Source organism: Zingiber officinale, chromosome 2B, assembly GCF_018446385.1.
Source record: "Zingiber officinale cultivar Zhangliang chromosome 2B, Zo_v1.1, whole genome shotgun sequence".
In the NCBI taxonomy this organism is placed as follows: domain Eukaryota; kingdom Viridiplantae; phylum Streptophyta; class Magnoliopsida; order Zingiberales; family Zingiberaceae; genus Zingiber; species Zingiber officinale.
The window spans coordinates 106,341,496-106,361,277 of NC_055989.1; the positions used below are offsets into that span (position 1 = coordinate 106,341,496).

The 19,782-nt window shown below is 43.4% G+C and overlaps 1 protein-coding gene across 1 annotated transcript; it reads left to right on the forward strand.

Annotated features, from left to right (window-relative positions):
• The first annotated feature begins 11,415 nt into the window (after positions 1 to 11,415).
• Positions 11,416 to 14,802, forward strand: LOC122046678. The gene is made up of 3 exons (XM_042607476.1): positions 11,416 to 11,643; positions 11,725 to 11,781; positions 13,715 to 14,802. The coding sequence occupies exons 1-3, from the start codon at positions 11,461 to 11,463 to the stop codon at positions 14,543 to 14,545; spliced, it is 1,071 nt and encodes a 356-aa protein (XP_042463410.1). The 5' UTR covers positions 11,416 to 11,460; the 3' UTR covers positions 14,546 to 14,802.
• Positions 14,803 to 19,782: the final 4,980 nt, after the last annotated feature.

A 19,782-nucleotide genomic window follows, 5' to 3' on the forward strand; every position in this document is an offset into this window, starting at 1 on the left:
TCGGCCCTAGCTTGAACCCAAGCTTGGTGTGGCCGACCAAAATAAATTAAAAAGGATTTTATTTTTTTTAAATCTTTCTTATGTGGAAGCCATGATTTTAAAAGAGAGTTTAAAATTTAAATCTTTCTTTTTATAGTTTTCTACAAAACATTAAAAGAAACGTTTGATATCTTTCCTTATTTGTAGTTAAAAGGAATATTTTAATTTTTGATAAAACTTTCCTTTTAAACCATTAAAAGAGAGTTTAAAATTTTAAATATTTCCTTTTATAGTTTCTACAAAAGATTAAGAAAAGATTTGATATCTTTCCTTATTTGTAGATTGAAAGGAAGATTTTAATTTTAGAGAAAACTTTCCTTTTTGTAAATCAACCACATGTTTTAATAGAGAGATTTTAATTTATAAAAGTTTCCTTTTATGACCAACCATGAAGGGAATTTTTTAGAGAGAAATTTTTATTTTAAAAATTTCCGGAAACAAATTAGGAAGTTTTAATTTTGTGTTTAAAACTTTCCTTGATTGGAGGGATTAAGGTGGCCGGCCATGTGTAGTTTAAAAGGGAAATTTTTATTAAACTTTCCTTTCATTGGCAAAGAGAATAAGGAAGTTTTAATAAAACTCTCCTTATTTGCCAAGACCAAGGAATATAAAAGAGAGGGTAGAGATTCCTCACCTCATAACACATAATCTAGTATTCCCTTCTTCTATTCCTTGGTGGTGTGGCCGACCCTCTCATCCTTCATCTTCTCCTATTCTTCTTCCTTGGTGGCGGGCAGCATCTCATCTCAAGGAGCTTGGTGGTGGCCGGATCTTGTTAGAAGAAGAAGGAGAGATAGGAGGCTTTGTTTCTAACATCCCTTGAAGCTTGGTGCTGGTGGCCGAACCTCATCTTCTCTTGGAGTTCTTATGGTGGCTGAAACTTGCTTGAAGAAGAATGAAGCTTGGGTGGATTCTCGTCTCGGTAGATCGTCACCTACACGACGTCCGAGATAAGAAGAGGAATACGACAGAAGATCGTGATGTCTATAAGCTATAAAAGATATAACTAGTTATTAGTTTCCACATCATAACTGGTTCATCCTTTTATTTAGATCTTAAAATACCAAACACAAGAGGCTAATGAATCTAGGTAATGGAATTTATGTTTTCGATTTTGTGTTTCTTTTGTTTTTCAAATTTGTGATTCGATTGTTCTTTTGGTTAAACCTAGGGTTACTATAAGGAAATTAAATATTAAATTTCATTGAAAGGCTTTGTCTAAGAAGTGGTGGATGCTCCTATACCCAAGAAGGCCTAGTGCCTCGCCATATTTAACCTGGAAGCCAATCTCTGAAATTAATATTTAATTGAATTTGTAACATGGGGTGGATTTGGATCAATAATGTTAAGCATCGTTTGCGATCCAAGTCCAAACCACTAAGAACAGATAAGTTGAATTTGGAATCAATAATGTTAAGTTCCGTTTGCAATTCCAAATTTAATTTCTAAAGAACACAATAGGTTGTTAGGAATGGTTCAGGACTTGTATAAAATTTTTGTATAGGGGAACTGGTACGATATTCCCAGTAGCATCCAACACAATCACAGGTCGAGCGGGCGAATGGTTCGCCTAACCGAGATATGAGAGGCCCGATCCAATATCATCACTAGCTCGACCACCAGCTGAGCTAAGACACTCAAGACAGGAATGAACGCCAAGTGTTTGCAGAAGCAAGCCGAGCGACTACCCCGCTCGACCTTACATCAATACTTAAATCAACAGAGTTGAGTCATAGTTGAGCAGACCACGCATGAACAATGCTAATATAGTCGAACGACTATCCCGCTCGGCTAAGGTGCGCGCATGGCAACTAGACAGTGGAAGTATCGGCCGAGCGGTTACCTCACTCGGCCGAGTAGTAAATTCATCAGTTAGACAACGGAGATTCAAGCCGAACGACCATCCCGCTCGGCCCAGCAACGGACAACATTGAGGCAGGGAACTCTCAGCCGAGCGGCCATCCCGTTCGGCTGAACAACATACACCACAGGATATCCTTCAACATCCTTTTGGGAGTTAGTGCCGCCGACGGGCGGCATGACCAGGCAGAAGATCGTATGGCAGAAGCTTCCACTGTCATTTCAGAGATATGCTCGGCACATTAAGATACTATGTCAGGAACACTTTACTAACGTGTCTCTTTAGGGAAAGCTTGGGATTGCGTGCCTGCTTTAAGAAGCGTGCACACACGCTACAGGAGCCCTATATAAAGGGGGGTCAAGGCATCGGCGGAGGTATGCTTTTCTCGCGATCTCTACAGTTGCGCTATAGTTTTCGTTGCTTCTTGCTTCGCCAGAGACTAACTTGAGCGTCGGAGGGTCATCGTCGGGGATCCCTTCCCTGGCTCGGCACTGACACTGCTTGTGTTGCAGGCAGGAGCAAAGTCCCGCGGAGGTCAGCAGGAGCGCCCCAGCATCCACCTCCTTGACTTTCGGACAGGATCATATTTGGCGCCGTCTGTGGGAACGTCACTTGAATCCAAGCCGAGGAAATGGAAGACGTTGGATGGCTAACCACCGTGACGCTCACACAAGAGGAGTTAGAGATGCTCGTGCAAGCACGAGCAGCAAAAATAATGGAGCAGCAACAACAACAAGCGATCGCCGATCGGCTAGCATCGCAACCGGCGACCTCAGCGGCCGATCGACGAGCGGGGCAAGAAGACAGAGCGGAGCAACTCTCTGTATGGGGGCAGAATCGCAGACCAACCGACACCCAAGGGGAGGCGCCGCCCGCGCCAATCCCTTTCCATCGGGCCCTGTTTGAAACCCCTCGGAGATAGCTCAAGCACATCATGAGTTGGGGTCATCATCTGATGAGTGTCGCATCCCCCGAATGGATCAACAGACAGTTCTCAGAGGAAATCTTATAAGACCTTCTGCCTCGACACTATACCTCGTTGGTGATCGGGACATACAACGGGATGACCGACCCAGATGATCATCTGGATCGGTTCGACAATGAGGCTACGCTGCACCAGTACACGAATGGAGTAAAGTGCAGAGTCTTTCTCATGACTCTCTCCAGATTGGCACAGCGGTGGTTCAAAAGGCTGTCGGACGACTCGATACAAAGTTTCAAAGATTTCCAAGCCGCCTTCAGCACCTCTTTGCCAACAGCCGACGTTATCAGAAGACAAGCGCCAGCCTTTTCGCCCTAAAACAAGGGCCCAAGGAAGCGCTCCGAGCGTACATCCAACGCTTCAACCAGGTGGCCATGGATATCCCCTCGGTCTCGTCCGAAACCATGATGAATGCCTTCACCCAGGGGCTCGCTGAATGGGACTTCTTCCGGTCACTTATTAGGAAGCTGTCCCGGGACTTCGACCACATGCTGAAAAATGCCAATGAGTATATCAATATGGAAGAAGCCCAAGGAGGTGTCGATTGAGCATTCAATGCCAACCGAGCGTCGACCGACTAGCAGCCATCTGTCGCCAAAGGGGCCAAGAGTTGAGGGAGCACGACCACATCAAGAGGCTCAGACGCACGCCGTACAACATGTGGCATTCGACCGACACAAGGCGTCAAAGGGCAAGGTATGGACGCCTATGTTTTGTTCATTCCATCAATCGACAACGCACAACACACGAGACTGCTGAGGACTGACGTCGATCGTCATTCGATTGGCCCCTAGGGGGTATCGCCGTCACTCTCCATCTCCCGATCGATGGGACCGTCGTTGTTCAACCGAGCGGCGAGAAGAGAGAAGGGAGACCGAGGCCACCACCATCAGCGAAGGGAGGAAACCGATCCCTCCAGAATCCCGTCCGAGCGGAATAGGCCCTCCGCTCGGGAAGAGGAGAACCGAAATAATGCCTCCCGAGGTGAGATAGGCATGATTGTCAGGGGGCCGACCGACGAAGATTCCAACCGGGCCTGGAAATCATAAGCTCGGCGGTTGAAGATCCACGTCGTCGGGTGCAGCAAGGAGAAGACCGAAGGACCTCAGATCAGCTTCAGCCCAAACGATCTGGAAGGGGTTGAGATCCCTCACGACGATGCTTTGATCATCCGAGCGGTGATCGCCAACTACACCATCCATCGGACCTTCGTTAACATGGGGAGTTCGGTAAATATCATTTTCAAGAAGGGATTTGATCAGTTGCAGATTGATTGCAACGAGCTACTACCCATGGCGATCCCGCTCTACGGGTTCATGGGCAATGAGGTCTTGTCGATCAGCCAAATAAGATTAGCCATCTCGCTGGGGGAAGAGCCGTTGAGGAGGACCCGGACCACCAACTTCATAATTGTGGACGGACCCTCGGCCTACAACGTCATTTTGGGTCGACTGACCCTCAACGAATTCCGGATGGTAGTATCCACGTACTGCCAGAAGATAAAATTCCCAGTAGATGACCAGGTGGACGAGGTCAAGGGCGACCAACTGACCGCTCAGTGATGCTACATGGAGATAGTCAGAGCCGAGGCTAAAGCAGCACGGAAAGCTCCACGGCTAGAGGTAAATGCTATTATCGAAAAACCTCCTACCTTGATATATGAAGAAAAGGAGAAGGTGCAAATTTACCCGAGCCGGTCGGAAGCCACGACTTTCGTGGCTACCGACCTAGAGGGGAAGCAGAAGGTGGAATTGATCCTCTGTGTCAAGAGAAATTATGACGTGTTCGCATGATTGACACATGAGCTGCCCGACATCTCCCCGAGCGTGACCTAGCACAAGTTGCATGCCCGACTTGACACTAGGTCGATCAAGCAGAGGAATAGGGATTATAGCACCGAGCAGAATGTAATCATTCGGGCAGAGATAGAAATGTTGTTGGAGGCTGACCACATCAGGGAAGTCTAGTTCCCGAGTTAGCTTGCCAATGTGATACTAGTCTCTAAGTCGAGCAACAAATGACGGGTTTGCATCTACTTCCGCGACTTGAACAAGGCATGCCCAAAGGATTTCTATTCGCTGCCCAGGATAGATCAACTGGTGGACTCGACAACGGGCTGCGAGCTGATCTGCATGCTCGATGTATATCAAGGATACCATCAAGTGCCGCTTGCCCGAGAAAACTAAGAAAAGGTTAGCTTCATCACGGCCGACGGGACATACTGCTACAACATCATGTCGTTCGAATTGAAGAACGCTGGAGTCATCTACCAAAAGCTAATGAACAAAGTGTTCCGACGGCAGATTGGGCGTAACATGGAGGTATATGTCGATGACATACTCATCAAATCCCTCCGAGCGGCTAATCTATGCATAGATATCGATGAAACCTGTCAGACGTTAAGAGCATAAGGGATAAAGCTGAACCCAAGCAAGTGTCTGTTCGGCGCAAAGAGTGGTCACTTCCTAGGTTACATTATCACTGAGCGGGGCATCGAAGCCAACCCCAGTAAGGTCCACGCTTTGCAAAATATGCCTCCACCTCGGAACTTAAAGGAAGCTCAAAGGCTGACCGGTTGGATCATGACAGTGTCCCGGTTCATATCCAAGTCATCCGATCAGAGCTTGTCATTTTTCAAGATATTGCGCCAAGCCACAAAATTCCAATGGGACGCTGAATGCGACCGAGCGCTGGAGGAGCTGAAGGCATATCTTAGCTCATTACCTGTTTTAGCCAAGCCAGTCACGGGTGAGCCGCTCTGGATATATTTTTTATCCAATGAACATGTCGTTGGATCGGCTTTAGTCAGGCAGAGCGGCCAGGTTCAACAACCTGTATATTTTCTGAGTCATAAATTGAAGGACGCTGAATCTTGCTACACCGGTCTCGAAAAATTGGCCTATGCACTGGTACTCGCTGCGCGGAGGCTTCGCCCATACTTTCTATCACACTCAATAATAGTGTTGGCTAATAGTGCACTAGGGAGAATCCTCCTCAATTCATAAGCGTCCGAACGACTAATCAAGTGGACGACTGAGCTTAGCGAGTTTGACATTCAATATCAGCTCCGAGCGACGATCAAAGTTCAGGCCTTACGGATTTTGTTATAGAAGTCAAGAGTAACGAACCACCAGCGACATAGAAGATATATGTGGATGACTCGCCCACTCGGTAGGGCAACGGGATTGGCTTAATCCTCATCTCACCTCGGGAAGATCGGATGCAGCTGTCCGTCCGGCTAGATTACCGAGCTACTAACAACGAAGCAGAATATGAGGCACTGATAGTTGACCTACAAGAAGCTCGGCACGTGGGAGCGGATAGGGTCCTCATCCACTCGGACTCCCAACTCGCCGCTCAGCAACTATCCGGGACCTTTGAAATAAGCAACTCGCGGTTAAGACTCTATGTAGAGGCTTTCAAAAAGCTGAAGGCCAACTTTCAAGAGGTGGTTATCTAGAAGATCCCCCGATCGAATAATCAAGCGACGGATGAGCTAGTAAAGCTGGCCAGCTCATTAACGTCGATCGTCATAGGTCAGCCGATCGAGCAAGTATCACTGGTGGCCCACATCGACCGTATGGAGGGAATCACCTTTCCAAAAGACTGGAGGACGGGCCTAACAGAATTCTTACGTTCGGGGATTGTGCCTACCGATCCAGAGGATGCTCGCCTGATAAAGAAGAGAGTCTGTCGGTTCACCCTGATCAGCGACCAGCTCTATAAGAAGGCCTTCGCCCGACCCCTACTCAAATGCGTCGAATCAGAAGACGTCGATTACATCTTGAAGGAGGTACACCAAGGCGCTTGTGGGGGTCATCCGGGCAGCTGCACGTTGGCTCGAAAAATACTTCTGGCTGAATACTGTTGGTCAACCCTCCAGGATGATGCCGCTCGGACGGTGGCCACTTGCTTATCTTGCCAGAAGTACCACGACATGCCGCACCGACTAATTGAGAAAATGAAAGTGTCCACGGTATCGTGCTTGTTCGACTAATGGGTCATGGATATCGTGGGGTCTTTCCCTATGACAACCAGTCAACGGAAGTTCCTGCTCGTCGCGGTGGACTACTTCTCTAAATGGGTTGAAGCCGAGCCCCTAGCCAAAATAACTGAGAAGATGGTCATGAAGTTCGTATGGCAGAACATCATCTACCGGTTCGGCATCCCTCGCCGACTCGTCTCAGACAATGGAAGATAATTCGTCGGTCAAAGGCCCAGGGAGTGGTGCGAAGGATATGGTATCCAGCAGGCCTTCACTTCTGTGACCTATCCGCAGAGCAATGGGCAAGTAGAAGTCGCCAATCGAAAAACCCTCCGAGTCTTGCGCGCTCGGCTCGACCACATAGGAGGTAGCTGGGTCGACGAACTCCCCAACATTTTATGGGCTCTCTGCACGACTCCGAAAGAGGTGGCTGGCGTAATCCCATTTCAGTTGGTGTACAGTGGCGAAGCAGTCGTCCTAGTGGAGATGGGAGTAGAATCTGATTGGGTGCAACACTACGACAAAGGAACACCGAACGAAGGTAAATGGAGCTCGACTTGGTGGACGAAGCACGAGCAAAAGCTGTCGTTCGGCTAACAGCCTACCGACAGCGTATGAGGCAGAATTATAATCGGTGAGTGATCCCAAGATCTTTCTAGGTCGGCGACCTCGTCTGGAAGAAAGTGAAGCCGGTCGGCGATGTCGCCAAGCTCGAGGCATCATGGGCAGGACCATTTAAGGTCGTGCAGAAGCTTCGTTCAGGTGCCTATTATTTGGATGACGAAGAGAGGAGGCAGCTCGAAAGGCCTTGGAGCCCGAACCATCTGCAACCCTACAGGGTTGGATGAGAGGTGCACAAGTGAATCCTGTATTTTGTGGCTACTGTGTGCTTGCTGAGTGCAGGAAAAAGTTTGACTAAAAAAGCAAAGGCTTCTTTTAAGTGTGTCTCCACCAACGGTCGAGCGGCGACCTTAAAACCTCATCTCCGCCAATGGTAGAGCGGTGATCTTAAATCCGGGTGGAAATATATACAGACCGTCGAGCGGCGACGTTAAACGTGTGTCTCCACCAACGGTCGAGCGGTGACCTTAAACCCTCATCTACACCAACGGTCGAGCGGCGACCTTAAACCCTCGTCTCCACAAAATCGTCGAACGGCGACGTTAAACGCATGTCTCCACCAACGGTCGAGTGACAACCTTAAACCCTCGTCTACACCAACGGTCGAGCGGCGACATTAAACCCTCGTCTCCACCAACAGTCGAGCGGCGACCTTAAACCCTCGTCCTCACCAGAACGGTCGAGCAGCGACCTTAAACCCTCGTCTATACCAATGATCAAATGCCCAACCTCAGAACCCTCGGTGGTTGTGAGGGTGGCGGCAAGAAAGCCACAGGCGACGAGACGACCGCACCCTGCGGTGGCTCAACGAAGGAAGGCGTCCGATCTGATGAGGCTGCCTCCTCAATTTCCGAAATAGCGGGGGCTGATGTCTCGACCCTCTCGGCGGCCCCCACGGCAGAAGTAGTGGAGCGAGAGGGAGTCTCCGCCCGACGCCTCTTGCGCCTTATGAGAGGCTCGCCCGATGAGTCAGAGTCTTCAGCCTAGGCAGGGGGGAGTTGCTCTGATGGAGGAAGCGCTCTGCCAACCACTTTGAGGTTGGTTGTTCAGCTAGCAGTGGCCCCACTCACCACCGTAGGAGCTACTGCATCCTAGCCTGCGGGTCTTCCTGCGAGCCGATCGGATGGAGGCCATGGCTCGCTAGTTCCTCAACGAACGTCGTGTTGATTTCGACATCCTTGAGCTTGGTCGGACCAAACAGACGGACTCGCAACATGACTTCGACTGCAAAAATGTAAGAAAAATCAATTAGAATCAAAGGGAACAAGTAAAGTGGCTCTCTTACCTAGGCTGGCCGGCTGGTAGCCCGGTGCGGATCGGACTCATGCCAAAAATGTACAATACATCCTCCAGCAACAGCTTGTGGATGTGATATTTCTGATCGGCCAGCATGGAAGCCACATGAAGATAATCCGATTGGGTCTTATATCGCTTCAGGTCGGGCTGAGGCGCCACTTCAAGTTGCCAACAGGTCGCCACATGAATTCTTTTCAATGTTTATTAGAGGTCGACATTTTATCGAAGAAAACTAGGCCGACCTGAGACTGAAAAAGGAAGGTCCCCGACTTAGATTGCTTGGGATAATAAAAGTAGTGAAAGACTCATGGAAGGAGAGGAATGTCGTGCAACCAGAATAGGATGATGGCGTCGCACAACAGATGGAAGGAGTTCGGAACGAGTTGAGGAAGGGAGATGCGGAAGTACTTACACACGACGACAATAAAAGGATGGATAGGAAACTGTAGACCGGCGAGAAATTGGTCTCTGAACAGACAAATGCATCTGGTCAACGGAGCATTGGGTTGATCGGACGGAGAAGGTAAAACAATCTCGTACTCGAGAGGGAGTTCAAAGGTATTTTTCAGAGCCTCCGCGTCGCCCGCATCAAACCGGGACTCCATGGTGGTGTACCAGAGTCCATGAACGATGATCGACGGTTGCGAAGAGCTCGCCATTGCGATATAAAGCAAAAACAACGGAAGAAAGGCAACCGAAAGAACGAAAAGACCACTGAAAGGCCACTAGAACAGAGCAAAACAGAGGCAAAGGAGAGAGCTTACTGAAAGAGGAAGAGATCGCCGGGAGAGAAACACATGTGGTCGTCGGAGCGAAGTGGGCAGAGGAGCAGCGGTCGTTGGAAACACGAAGATGCAAGTGCGGGCGAGAAGCCGACGCCGTGGGCTTATAAGCGTTGTACTCAGTCGATTGGAGCCATCCGATCTAGGTCGTGAAAACCTATGCGAAGATCCGACCGTTGAATTTAAACCGTCAAATGTCGCAATCAATACCTGTCACGTCAGGCGTGCGGCGGCTGCGGGCATGACACGTGGGGTGCTACCACGGGTTGACAATTAAGGCCGGCATGGGAACCTGCTCCGCCTTAATCAAAAGAGATTTGCATGCTTCCCGAGAAATCAGGGTGACGTCCGGCCAGCCTGCGTTCTCCCAGGATAGACGAAGGAAAAAGTTTACAAGTGTAGGCTTTTGCTTGTCCGATCGGATCAAAGGAGCATGCTTATGACCAAGTGACCACCTTCAAAAGGCCGATCGGCAAGGGTCAAGCCCAGCCTGATCAGTCTGTACAGAAAGGAAGGCCGATCGGGAAGGAACCTGATCACGTAATAATCCTGTCAGTCGGACTGCGGCCTTCTTCGACTAGACTTAAAGGGGAGGCATGTGATGCGATGATAAGGAGGGGCCCACCTTGGAAGAGGTCTTCGCCACAATGGAGGTCAAAGTCAAGGCGGTCAACACCTTCTATCACAAGTCGAGCGGGCGAGTGGTTCGCCCGACCGAGATATGAGAGGCCCGATCCGACATCATCACTAGCTCGGCCACCAGCTGAGCTAAGACGCTCAAGACAGGAATGAACGCCAAGTGTTTGTAGAAGCAACCCGAGCGGCTACCTTGCTCGGCCTTACATCAATACTCAGATCAGCAGAGTTGAGTCATAGCTAAGCAGACCACGCATGAACAATGCTAATATAGCCGAATGGTTATCCCGCTCGGCCAAGGTGCGCGCATGGAAACCAGATTGTGGAAGTATCGGCCGAGCGATTACCCCGCTCGGCCAAATAGTAGATTCATTAGTCAGACAACGGAGATTCAAGCCGAGCGGCCATCCTGCTCGACCCAGCAACGGACAACATTGAGGCAGGGAACTCTCAGCCGAGTGGTCATCCCGTTCGACTGAACAACAGACACCACAGGATATCCTTCAACATCCTTTTGGGAGTTGGTGCCGCTGACGGGCGGAATGGTCAGGCAGAAGATCGTACGGCGAAAGCTTTCACTATGATTTCGGAGATATGCTCGACTCGTTAAGGTACTGTGTTAGGAACACTTTACTGACATGTCTCTTTAGAGAAAGCTTGGGATTGCATGCCTATTTTAAGAAGCGTGCACACACGCTACAAGAGCTCTATATAAAGGGGGGTCCAGGTATCGGCGAAGGTATGCTTTTCTCGCGATCTCTATAGTTGCGCTATAGTTTTTATTGCTCCTTGCTTCGCCAGAGACTGACTTGAGTGTCGGAGGGCCATCGCCGGGATTCCTTCCCTGACTCGGTACTGACGCTGCTTGTGTTGCAGGCAGGAGCAAAGTCCAAGTCAGCAGGAGCGTCACATCCCCAGCATCCATCTCATTGACTTTCGGACAGGATCAATTATCATGTGCTAACTAAAAATAAATAAATAAATAAATAATAAAAATAGTCTACTAGTTTTTTTCTTGCAAAATAATGAAATTTTCAACAAATTTGATAATTTCACATTCAATTGTTTGTCTATATTGCCATTAGTTAAAATACACAGAATTTCTGAAAATTTTGAATTTGCCCTCGACATCTTCTGGATCATAGTTCCGTCTTGTAAATATAATAAATTCATGGACTTAAACGCAATTTTGTTTTGGGGAACGGGTGGGATCCCTATCCCTGCCCGTCGCCCGCTACCCGTTTCCTCTACGTTCTCCATGGCCGCTGCTTCTCCTCTGACATTCGCGGCGTCCTCCCTTCCTCTCTCAAATCACGCCTCCGTCTCCGGCAAGGCCCAATTCTTCTCCTCATCGTTCCGACGCCCGATCCATCCGATCACCATGAACGCTCGCACTGCTTCCCTCTCCCGCCGATTAGCTGAATCCCTGGGCACAACTGAGGTAGTTCGACCTTCCTCCCCTCCTTCCCTGCGCTCAGCTGGTTGATATGGCATCCGATCTCTTTATATTCTTATTTTTAAGGTCGGAGAGGATTCTGGTGCCCCTTCTCCTCTCGATGTGGAAGCAAATGCCGATAAGGTCAGATGTTAATGCTTCTGTTTCTTTAGTTCATTTTTGCTTCTTGATTTTTCATGTCTGGTTTGTCTGTGACTAAGTGCACGAGAAGAACAAGTAGTCAGCAATTCAGACGATTATTCATGCATTTGAATGAAGTAATGTTGGAATTTTCTGTCCAATACTAATTGATATCTTTTGAAAGTTTAAAATTATAATTTGGGCATAGAAGTACAACCCTAACTCAAAGTTATGATGTTATGGGTGAGAAGTGTATACCTAAATTTTAACCACAATTTTCCTTAAGGATAATTTAAGTTGAACAAACGGATATATAGCATGTCTTTCGCTCTTCACTTAACCTTTGCATCTATCATAAAGAGTTGATGTTTCCTGACTCGATTAAAGATATTCTGCAGGTGGTCACACCTGCATGTTGTTTTGATGACGAGATCATCGACATAGCATTCGAGAATGTCATTCATAGATAGATAAGCTAGATCCTTTCGATCTCAAAATACAATCTTACACCATAAAGACCTGTTATATGTAGGAAGAATTATATAAAGATCTACCATAGGTTTTTGACACCAAGACAACTACCAAAATTATGTTTTTTCAATCAATTTAATATTTTTTATTTTTTATTAAATCCTTTGCATGGTATTTAGAGTTGGCCATACTTAAATTTTGTGTATTTTCATCAGATTATGATTGGTAGAGTATCCCCTATTTTGAAGTTTCTCATGTATATTGCACATGCAATATGTTTCTTAGCTTCCTATATATGGAAAATGGCAACAAGAAACCTCTTATGTTATGCTCAGTTGAACAAACTCTTAACATGCAGGACATTGGATTTTTACGTCATTTATGATCATGCAGAGTCTCTAAGATGTGGTAGTTTTGATTCCTTGTTGGATGGTTGTGCAGTAGTCAATATGCCCTCGCTTGATTACCATGAGAATCAGGTGCAAGGTCAGTGTAGAATGTATTGGGCCTCCTCAAGTTTCAAGGCAGGCTATTGTCTCATCTCATAGTCACGCAAGGAGCCATACTTGCTATCTCACCCCATGTCGAGTTGTTGAGTGGTTAAATGAACATTGGCATAACCTTGGAGGTGTTGGAATTTATATATATATATATATATATACACACACACACACGCACATTGTATGTGTGTAGTTGTATTTTTTACATCAATAATGTGATCAAACTTCCTCTTATTTATCTTCTTCTTTCATGGCTAAGAACATTGGCTATCCTCGCCCATGGTACTTGATCCTTGGTGTTCAAAATTGCTAACGCATTATCACATCCCCGACTTAAGTTTTTCTAGTTGTGGCAATGATGTTGGTATCAGGTAGACAGTGGTTTGACTGATGAGCAATTTACTTTCTATTTACTCATAATATGCTTCTGCTAGAAACCAACACACATCTTTGGCCATGCTTAAGACGTTTTGCTGACTACAATTTTTGAATTTTAATGCTATCAATCTTTGGTTTTATAGCATAAAACCAGAAAAAATTAACAGCCACCAGTGGTTATTGTTATCATTAGTTATCACCACAAGGCAAACCACTAACATCCTAGTAATGTTTTTATTCATAATTCTTGATTATATTATATCATTCAAGGATGAAAACAACCCTTCTTCTATATTGGTTTTGCTTCCAAATTATATCAGGTCTATCCCCTAGAATATGAAAATTTCTAGGATGCTATAATAGACTCCTGTAACTTTGTTTTTTTTTTCCTCTCATTTTTTGTGCAAAGAAATATGTTCTAGTCAAAGTACCAATTGCCTTGGGCATTATTTGGGGCACTTATATTATCTAATGCTAATGCATGTTTTTTTTGGGTGAAGATTTTTGTATATTATATTTCTAGTGAGTTCTAGGGATAAGATTTACTTACTTTTGAGTTATACTTACCTTCCACATCTTGAATGCAGTTCATCTGTATTGATGGATCATCGAACAACGTGAAAGGGCCAATAACACAATTTCCTTCTTCTCAAATTGAAGCTTCCACGGTGTTGCAAGAGAAGTTAGTGATAAGAAACACTAATGGAGAGAATCTTGTGGGAGTTATACAAGAAGCTGGTTCTTCAGAGCTTGTAATTTTATGCCATGGTTTTAGATCCTCGAAAGAAAGCAAAACACTTCTTAACCTTGCTGATGCTCTAGTATCTGAAAACATCAGTGTATTTAGGTTTGATTTTTCTGGGAATGGAGAGAGTGACGGTACATTTCAGTATGGTAACTATTGGAAAGAGGTAGAAGACTTGCGGGCTGTAACTCAGTTCTTCTCTGGGCAGAATCGTGAAGTGCATGCTATTGTTGGGCATAGCAAGGGGGGAAATGTGGTCCTCCTATATGCTTCCAAATTTCATGATATTCATAGAGTTGTTAATATTTCTGGTCGTTTTGACTTGAAAAAAGGTATTGAGGCTCGGCTTGGAAAGGATTTTATGGAAAGAATAAAAAAGGATGAGTTCATTGATGCTATGGACAAGACGGGAAGATTTATTTATTGTGTGACCAGGGAAAGCTTGATTGATCGTCTGAGCACAGACATGCACGATGCATGTCTTTCAATTGATAAAAATTGTAGGGTCTTGACAGTTCATGGTTCAGAGGATGATGTTGTACCACATGAAGATGCTTTTGAATTTGATAAGTTAATTATTAACCATAAGTTACAGATCATAGAAGGTGCCGACCACCGATTCATTTCACATCAGAATTATTTAGCTAGAGTGTTATTGGACTTCATCAGATAAAGTCAGGAGAATGGTGCAGTGGGACAAGAAACGTCCATTGATTTGAATAGATTTTCAAGCTTCCATTTTCTATAAATTGTGAAGGAACTGAAGATATTTTGTCACTCAAGAAACACTAATTGTTTACTCTAATTAGTAATGGAATCTCATTGAACCTGTTGCCCAGAAAGTTATGACAACAGGTGTCATCTATTGTACAATGATCTGGTGACTAGTATGCTTTCTCGAATAGGATTGGTGCTAGATTTATTGTGTGATGTAGTATACTTCAATGGTTCCCTTTTGGACAAGTTTATGGTATTTGAAACTGCCAGTGCCTTTAAGTTTTCATTCATCCTGGAAATCTCAACTCTTTTGTAATTTTCATTGGTTTGTCTTGCAATTTAATGTGACTTTTGATAGATATATAATGAAATGTAGCATACTTCAACTCTTGAGTTGTAGTAATTTTCTTTAGCTTGTCATTGAAGCACTAAATTGCTGTAAAATGATCTTGAAGCAAAATGTTTCCATGGCCCTTTTGCAGTTTCCAAAACCTTTTTCTAATGGTACTAGTCGGGACTTGTAGCAAACCCAACAAGTTTCTCTTGATGCACACAGAAGCTAGGTCGTCCCCTGTTGATGCTGGTCCTTTCTTTTTCCAATGTCAGAATGGCTGCATCATTTGGTTTCTCATGTCCATCTTTAATGCTTCATGTTTTTTAAATTTCATGGCCGTTTTGTTCTGTTAGAACTGACAGACTATTCTACATAAATAGGCATACGATCATCCAAATAAAGCATCTGTCATCTTAAGCAGAAAATATGAAGGGCAGTTTTGATGTACATACAACAGTAAACTTTGTGCACTGATTGATTAGGAACGAGAACAAATTGGAACTGAAGACCAGATTGCTGTTGATTTGAGGTGATTTTGTCGCTAGTACTCCGTCAGTTCAAAATGTTCAATTCATGTACCTCTTTATCTGTGCACCTAGCTTGCTAATGTGTTTTCTTGTCCATAAAAGCCATGTGCAGTTGCTTGTTGTTAATATTAGGCGTGCTGGGGATGCACCACTGCAATCATCTACTGCCCAAATGATCGACAAGCTGATGCTGCTTGGCATTCAGCAGATTTAGGCCTGGAGCTCAAGCTAGCTATCACTTGAAGTCAAGTTCATTTGGCTTTCTTCTTCGACATTTTTGATATCTTGTCCTGATACGGTTCTTGAATAGACGCCAGCTATAAGTATGAGCCATGTCTGTCTTTTGATCATATTACGGCTGTTGCTCATGGCCATTCTCTTTCTCAGTGCCTCATTCTGCGAATCATTTGGCGGCATGTTGTCTTTGCTGGCTTCCATCAGTGCCATTGATCACAGGATTCACTAGAATTGAAAGGGATAATATTTCTTTCTTGTGTTATTTACTTGCTTATAATGCACAGTGTCAGACAATTCCGTCCTCAAAATTTGTCCCTAACTTCTTAACTTGTTTTTCACCCAGTAGAAGACAGGGGTTTCTCAATAAATGCACACCACTCCCAATGAATGCTCATCGCGTTGTCTTCTTTTGAGCAGAGACAACCAGGTTTTGGACAGAATGAATTGCATACGACAGGAAGTAGACCAGCATCATGGGTGCCAAATTTGTTCCGAAGGTACCTTATCGGCCTTATTTTCGTCTTTGGATGCTTTAGGTTCTGTTTACTTGAAAGGTTCTAAGAGTACCATAGAGAGTAGTAAACATGGTTTTAATTCAACTTTGTTCTTCTCTTTGCATTGTTTACTTGACAATGATAAATTTTCTTATTTTACTTGAAAGAAAGATACGAAGAGAGAAAATATAAATTTGCTCAAATGATGAAACAAACTAAGGTGTCGTCGGAGGAAAAGATGGTGGCCTTGTAATTATAGAGTCGGTGGATAATATCATTTGCCCAAAAGGAAAGACAACATAATTATTTTAAACCTTCCCCTTCCCCTTCTTCTATAACACGTGCTTCCACATCCGCACCATCAACATGTGACATGGGGTCTGGCTAGTGAATCCATGGTGACTCAAGCATTTTGTCCTCTTGGTTGAGCTAAATTCTCCACTGGTGCCTTGGTCCTAAACTTGAGGCATTCCTGATGTCATTAAGCTCTAACCTGTGACTATATACTTCATACACATGGAAGCATATATATGCACTATTAGCTGCTTAGTTTTCACTATGGTTATCAGAATCATGATTTCAAATTTAATTCGCACGATTTGATTCAATTCACACCAAAAACAGTTTGAACTGTATAGACGAACAGACTTGATGCCAAACAACCAATTTGTATTTCGTAACTTAGGCATTAATAGGATATAGTCAAGTATATAGTTTCACACAATTAATTTACGAGAGGACATCAACATCTCCTAAAACATGTTATATATGATATTAGGGGTTTTCTCCCTAGAATGTAATTGAATATGAGGTTAAATTTTTTTTGACTTTTTTTTTGATTTTTTTTAATAAGAACCTTACAATTTAATACAATTTGCCATTTACAAAATCACTAAAACAATTTATGATTGGAACCTGGATTCAACACTTAACACAAACGAGAATAGATGGATATCTGCACCCATGCAATTTGTTTGTTTAAGAGAGAAAAAAAAAGGCCAGAAACCCAAGACAAAAAGTTTAGTAACAAGCAGGAGATTATTATTATTATTATTTTTGTTCTTTTACCTGTACTCATTATTTAGTTAAGACCATGCCATTGTTCTGCACTCTGCACTTTGATCATACCCCGCAGAAAAACTATAAATTGACCTAATAATTTAGCTCTCTTTACATAATCTGGACTATAATAAGTATCCGAGATGAATATAATCATTTTTTGCTACATTGTTTTGGAATGTACGAGAGATGCATTAATAATACCAATTTAATGCAGCAACTACCCATTTGGTTATTTGTTTATTTCACTGTGGGAGGTGTGCTCCCATTTGGTTAACTCTTTGCAGTATACTTCATTTGGGCTTCTGCATTGTTGACCTATCATGTGATATTAATCAATACTTTGCCAGTGATTGCAGAGGTACGGAGACTGTCACGAGAGGGGGGTTGGGTTTGCTTTTGGAGGCACTCCATTTCTCCTCATCTACGTGAACGATTCTGACCTCTATAAACCTTGAGCCAGACATGTCTAAGTGAACATCCTTACTCCTCTGAATCATGAGGGGGCACCCTTGCATAAAAGAATGTCTTTAATTTGGTCAAGTAAAGAGATGTTCTTGGGTCCGTAAAACATAACTGAAGTGAAGGAGTATGGACAAAATCATTCATGGCGTCACACCAAATAGACGAAGCAAAGTTCAGTAGTCTCTTGGTTCCTTTAGCTGCTCAAGCTCGCATCATTTGAATGAGAAATAAAGCGTGTCATATGCGATCTGAACTTGTTTTGTTTGGTTTTCAACAGGAAGGACATTGTTTCATCGAAGAAAAGAGAGGTGTAGGGACGGTGACAAGAGAGGCTGCACAATGAACTGGACAAAAGGAGGAGGTAAGCTATTGATTAGGGGGCAAAAAAAATATGCAACTTGCATCTTATGTGGTTGGAATCGAATCTAAATCTCACCAAGTCGAGTGGCAATATGCTTCTAGTCGGTTCGATCGGCTCGGTTGGGAATACGCAACCGATTTGGTAATTGATAAAATTGAGTGCAAAATCTCTTCTAGTGTAGTGATGTAGTGAATGAATCCTACAGAGCTTAATATTTTTTTTGTTCTTGACATTTAATTACTTATTTTTAGCACGAATATGATGTATCGTATATTTATTATATAATTTTGAATAGGTTGAATTATATATAAACTTTTATGTGTTTGTATTTTTTTACAAGACATTATGTGCCCTCCTTTACATCTCGCATCATCAGTTATCATCATTTCCTTGTTGACTAGGCATTCTATTACGTGGCTTGATTATATAGGAATCCGATGAGTGTCGCATTCCCTATCTATTGCAATGTTTAATCCATAGATAATCCACCCTATATATTATACATATACTGTCAACAGTTGTTGTCTCGGAATCCTTTTTTATTTGTTGTTTTTTGATTGAGTTATGGGCAAAAAAATTAAAAGAGCATTCAGTAATTATTCAAATGTATTTAGGGTGAGTTTAAAATTAGAGTTTAGGATTTAAATCGTGTAGAAATTATTGAGTAATTGCTATAACTTATAAAAACTACAAAGTAGTTATAAAAGTTATTCAGTAATTATTATAATGTGTTTAGATAAGTTTAAGTTTTAGAATTTAGGATCTTTCAACATTATTATATTAAAATATTATTTATCAACTTGTCAAATTATTTAAATTTTATATTAAAACAAAGTCACGGTAAATCTAAATCCTAAACTCCCTAAATATATTATAGTAACTACGAGCTAGTTATTAAATATTGTAACATCTTTTTTAAAAGGGTTCTGGTAATTTATTTTTACCCGTAAATTATCTTATTGAAGAGACCCATTTATCTTAATGGTCATTATCTATTTTATGGGTGGTTTGTTCTATTAATTATTTATAATTATTCATTGAGAGCACGAAAAACATCCTTATTTATTTATATTTTAAAAGATATTTCTTTTTTTTTTAAAAAAAAGTTAAAATAGCATTGTATTTATAATTATCTATCTAAATTATTCATTTGTATCCCATTTTGAAAGTGTTTTATATAAAATATTATCATTTTATATAAGGCGGTGTTCTTTTATATAAAATAAATAGTTTTAAAGTGAAAAATAAAAAAGAATATTTGAAAATAATTAAGAGGATTAAAATATGAATTTCATTAAGTTCAAATTAAGAGAAGATGATGTACCTAATGTTTTGTTTTGTTTTGTTTTGTTTTTATGGATAAGTAATTAATGGAATGGATATGAATTGTGATTTGCAGCGGCAGAATTTGGAGCGTTGCTAGTAAAGAGGGAGGCGGGCCGTGGAAGAGTCGGTGGTTGAGCTGTTTCCACGGTCGCCAGGGGAAGCCGCGTCGCTCTAACAGAAGGGGGCATGGGCGGGCAAAGTGACATTAATTATAGATAGATAGATAGGTAAGGTAGGGGGGCTGTGTATGTGGTGATATGATGTGCTAGGTCGCCCTTTACTTTTGATTTCGTAACCAACATCATCATGTCACCCACGCCACGCCTAACGCACCCTTTTTCTTTTAACACTTCTTTAATCTATAATTTATTTTTCAGTTAAATTAAATTA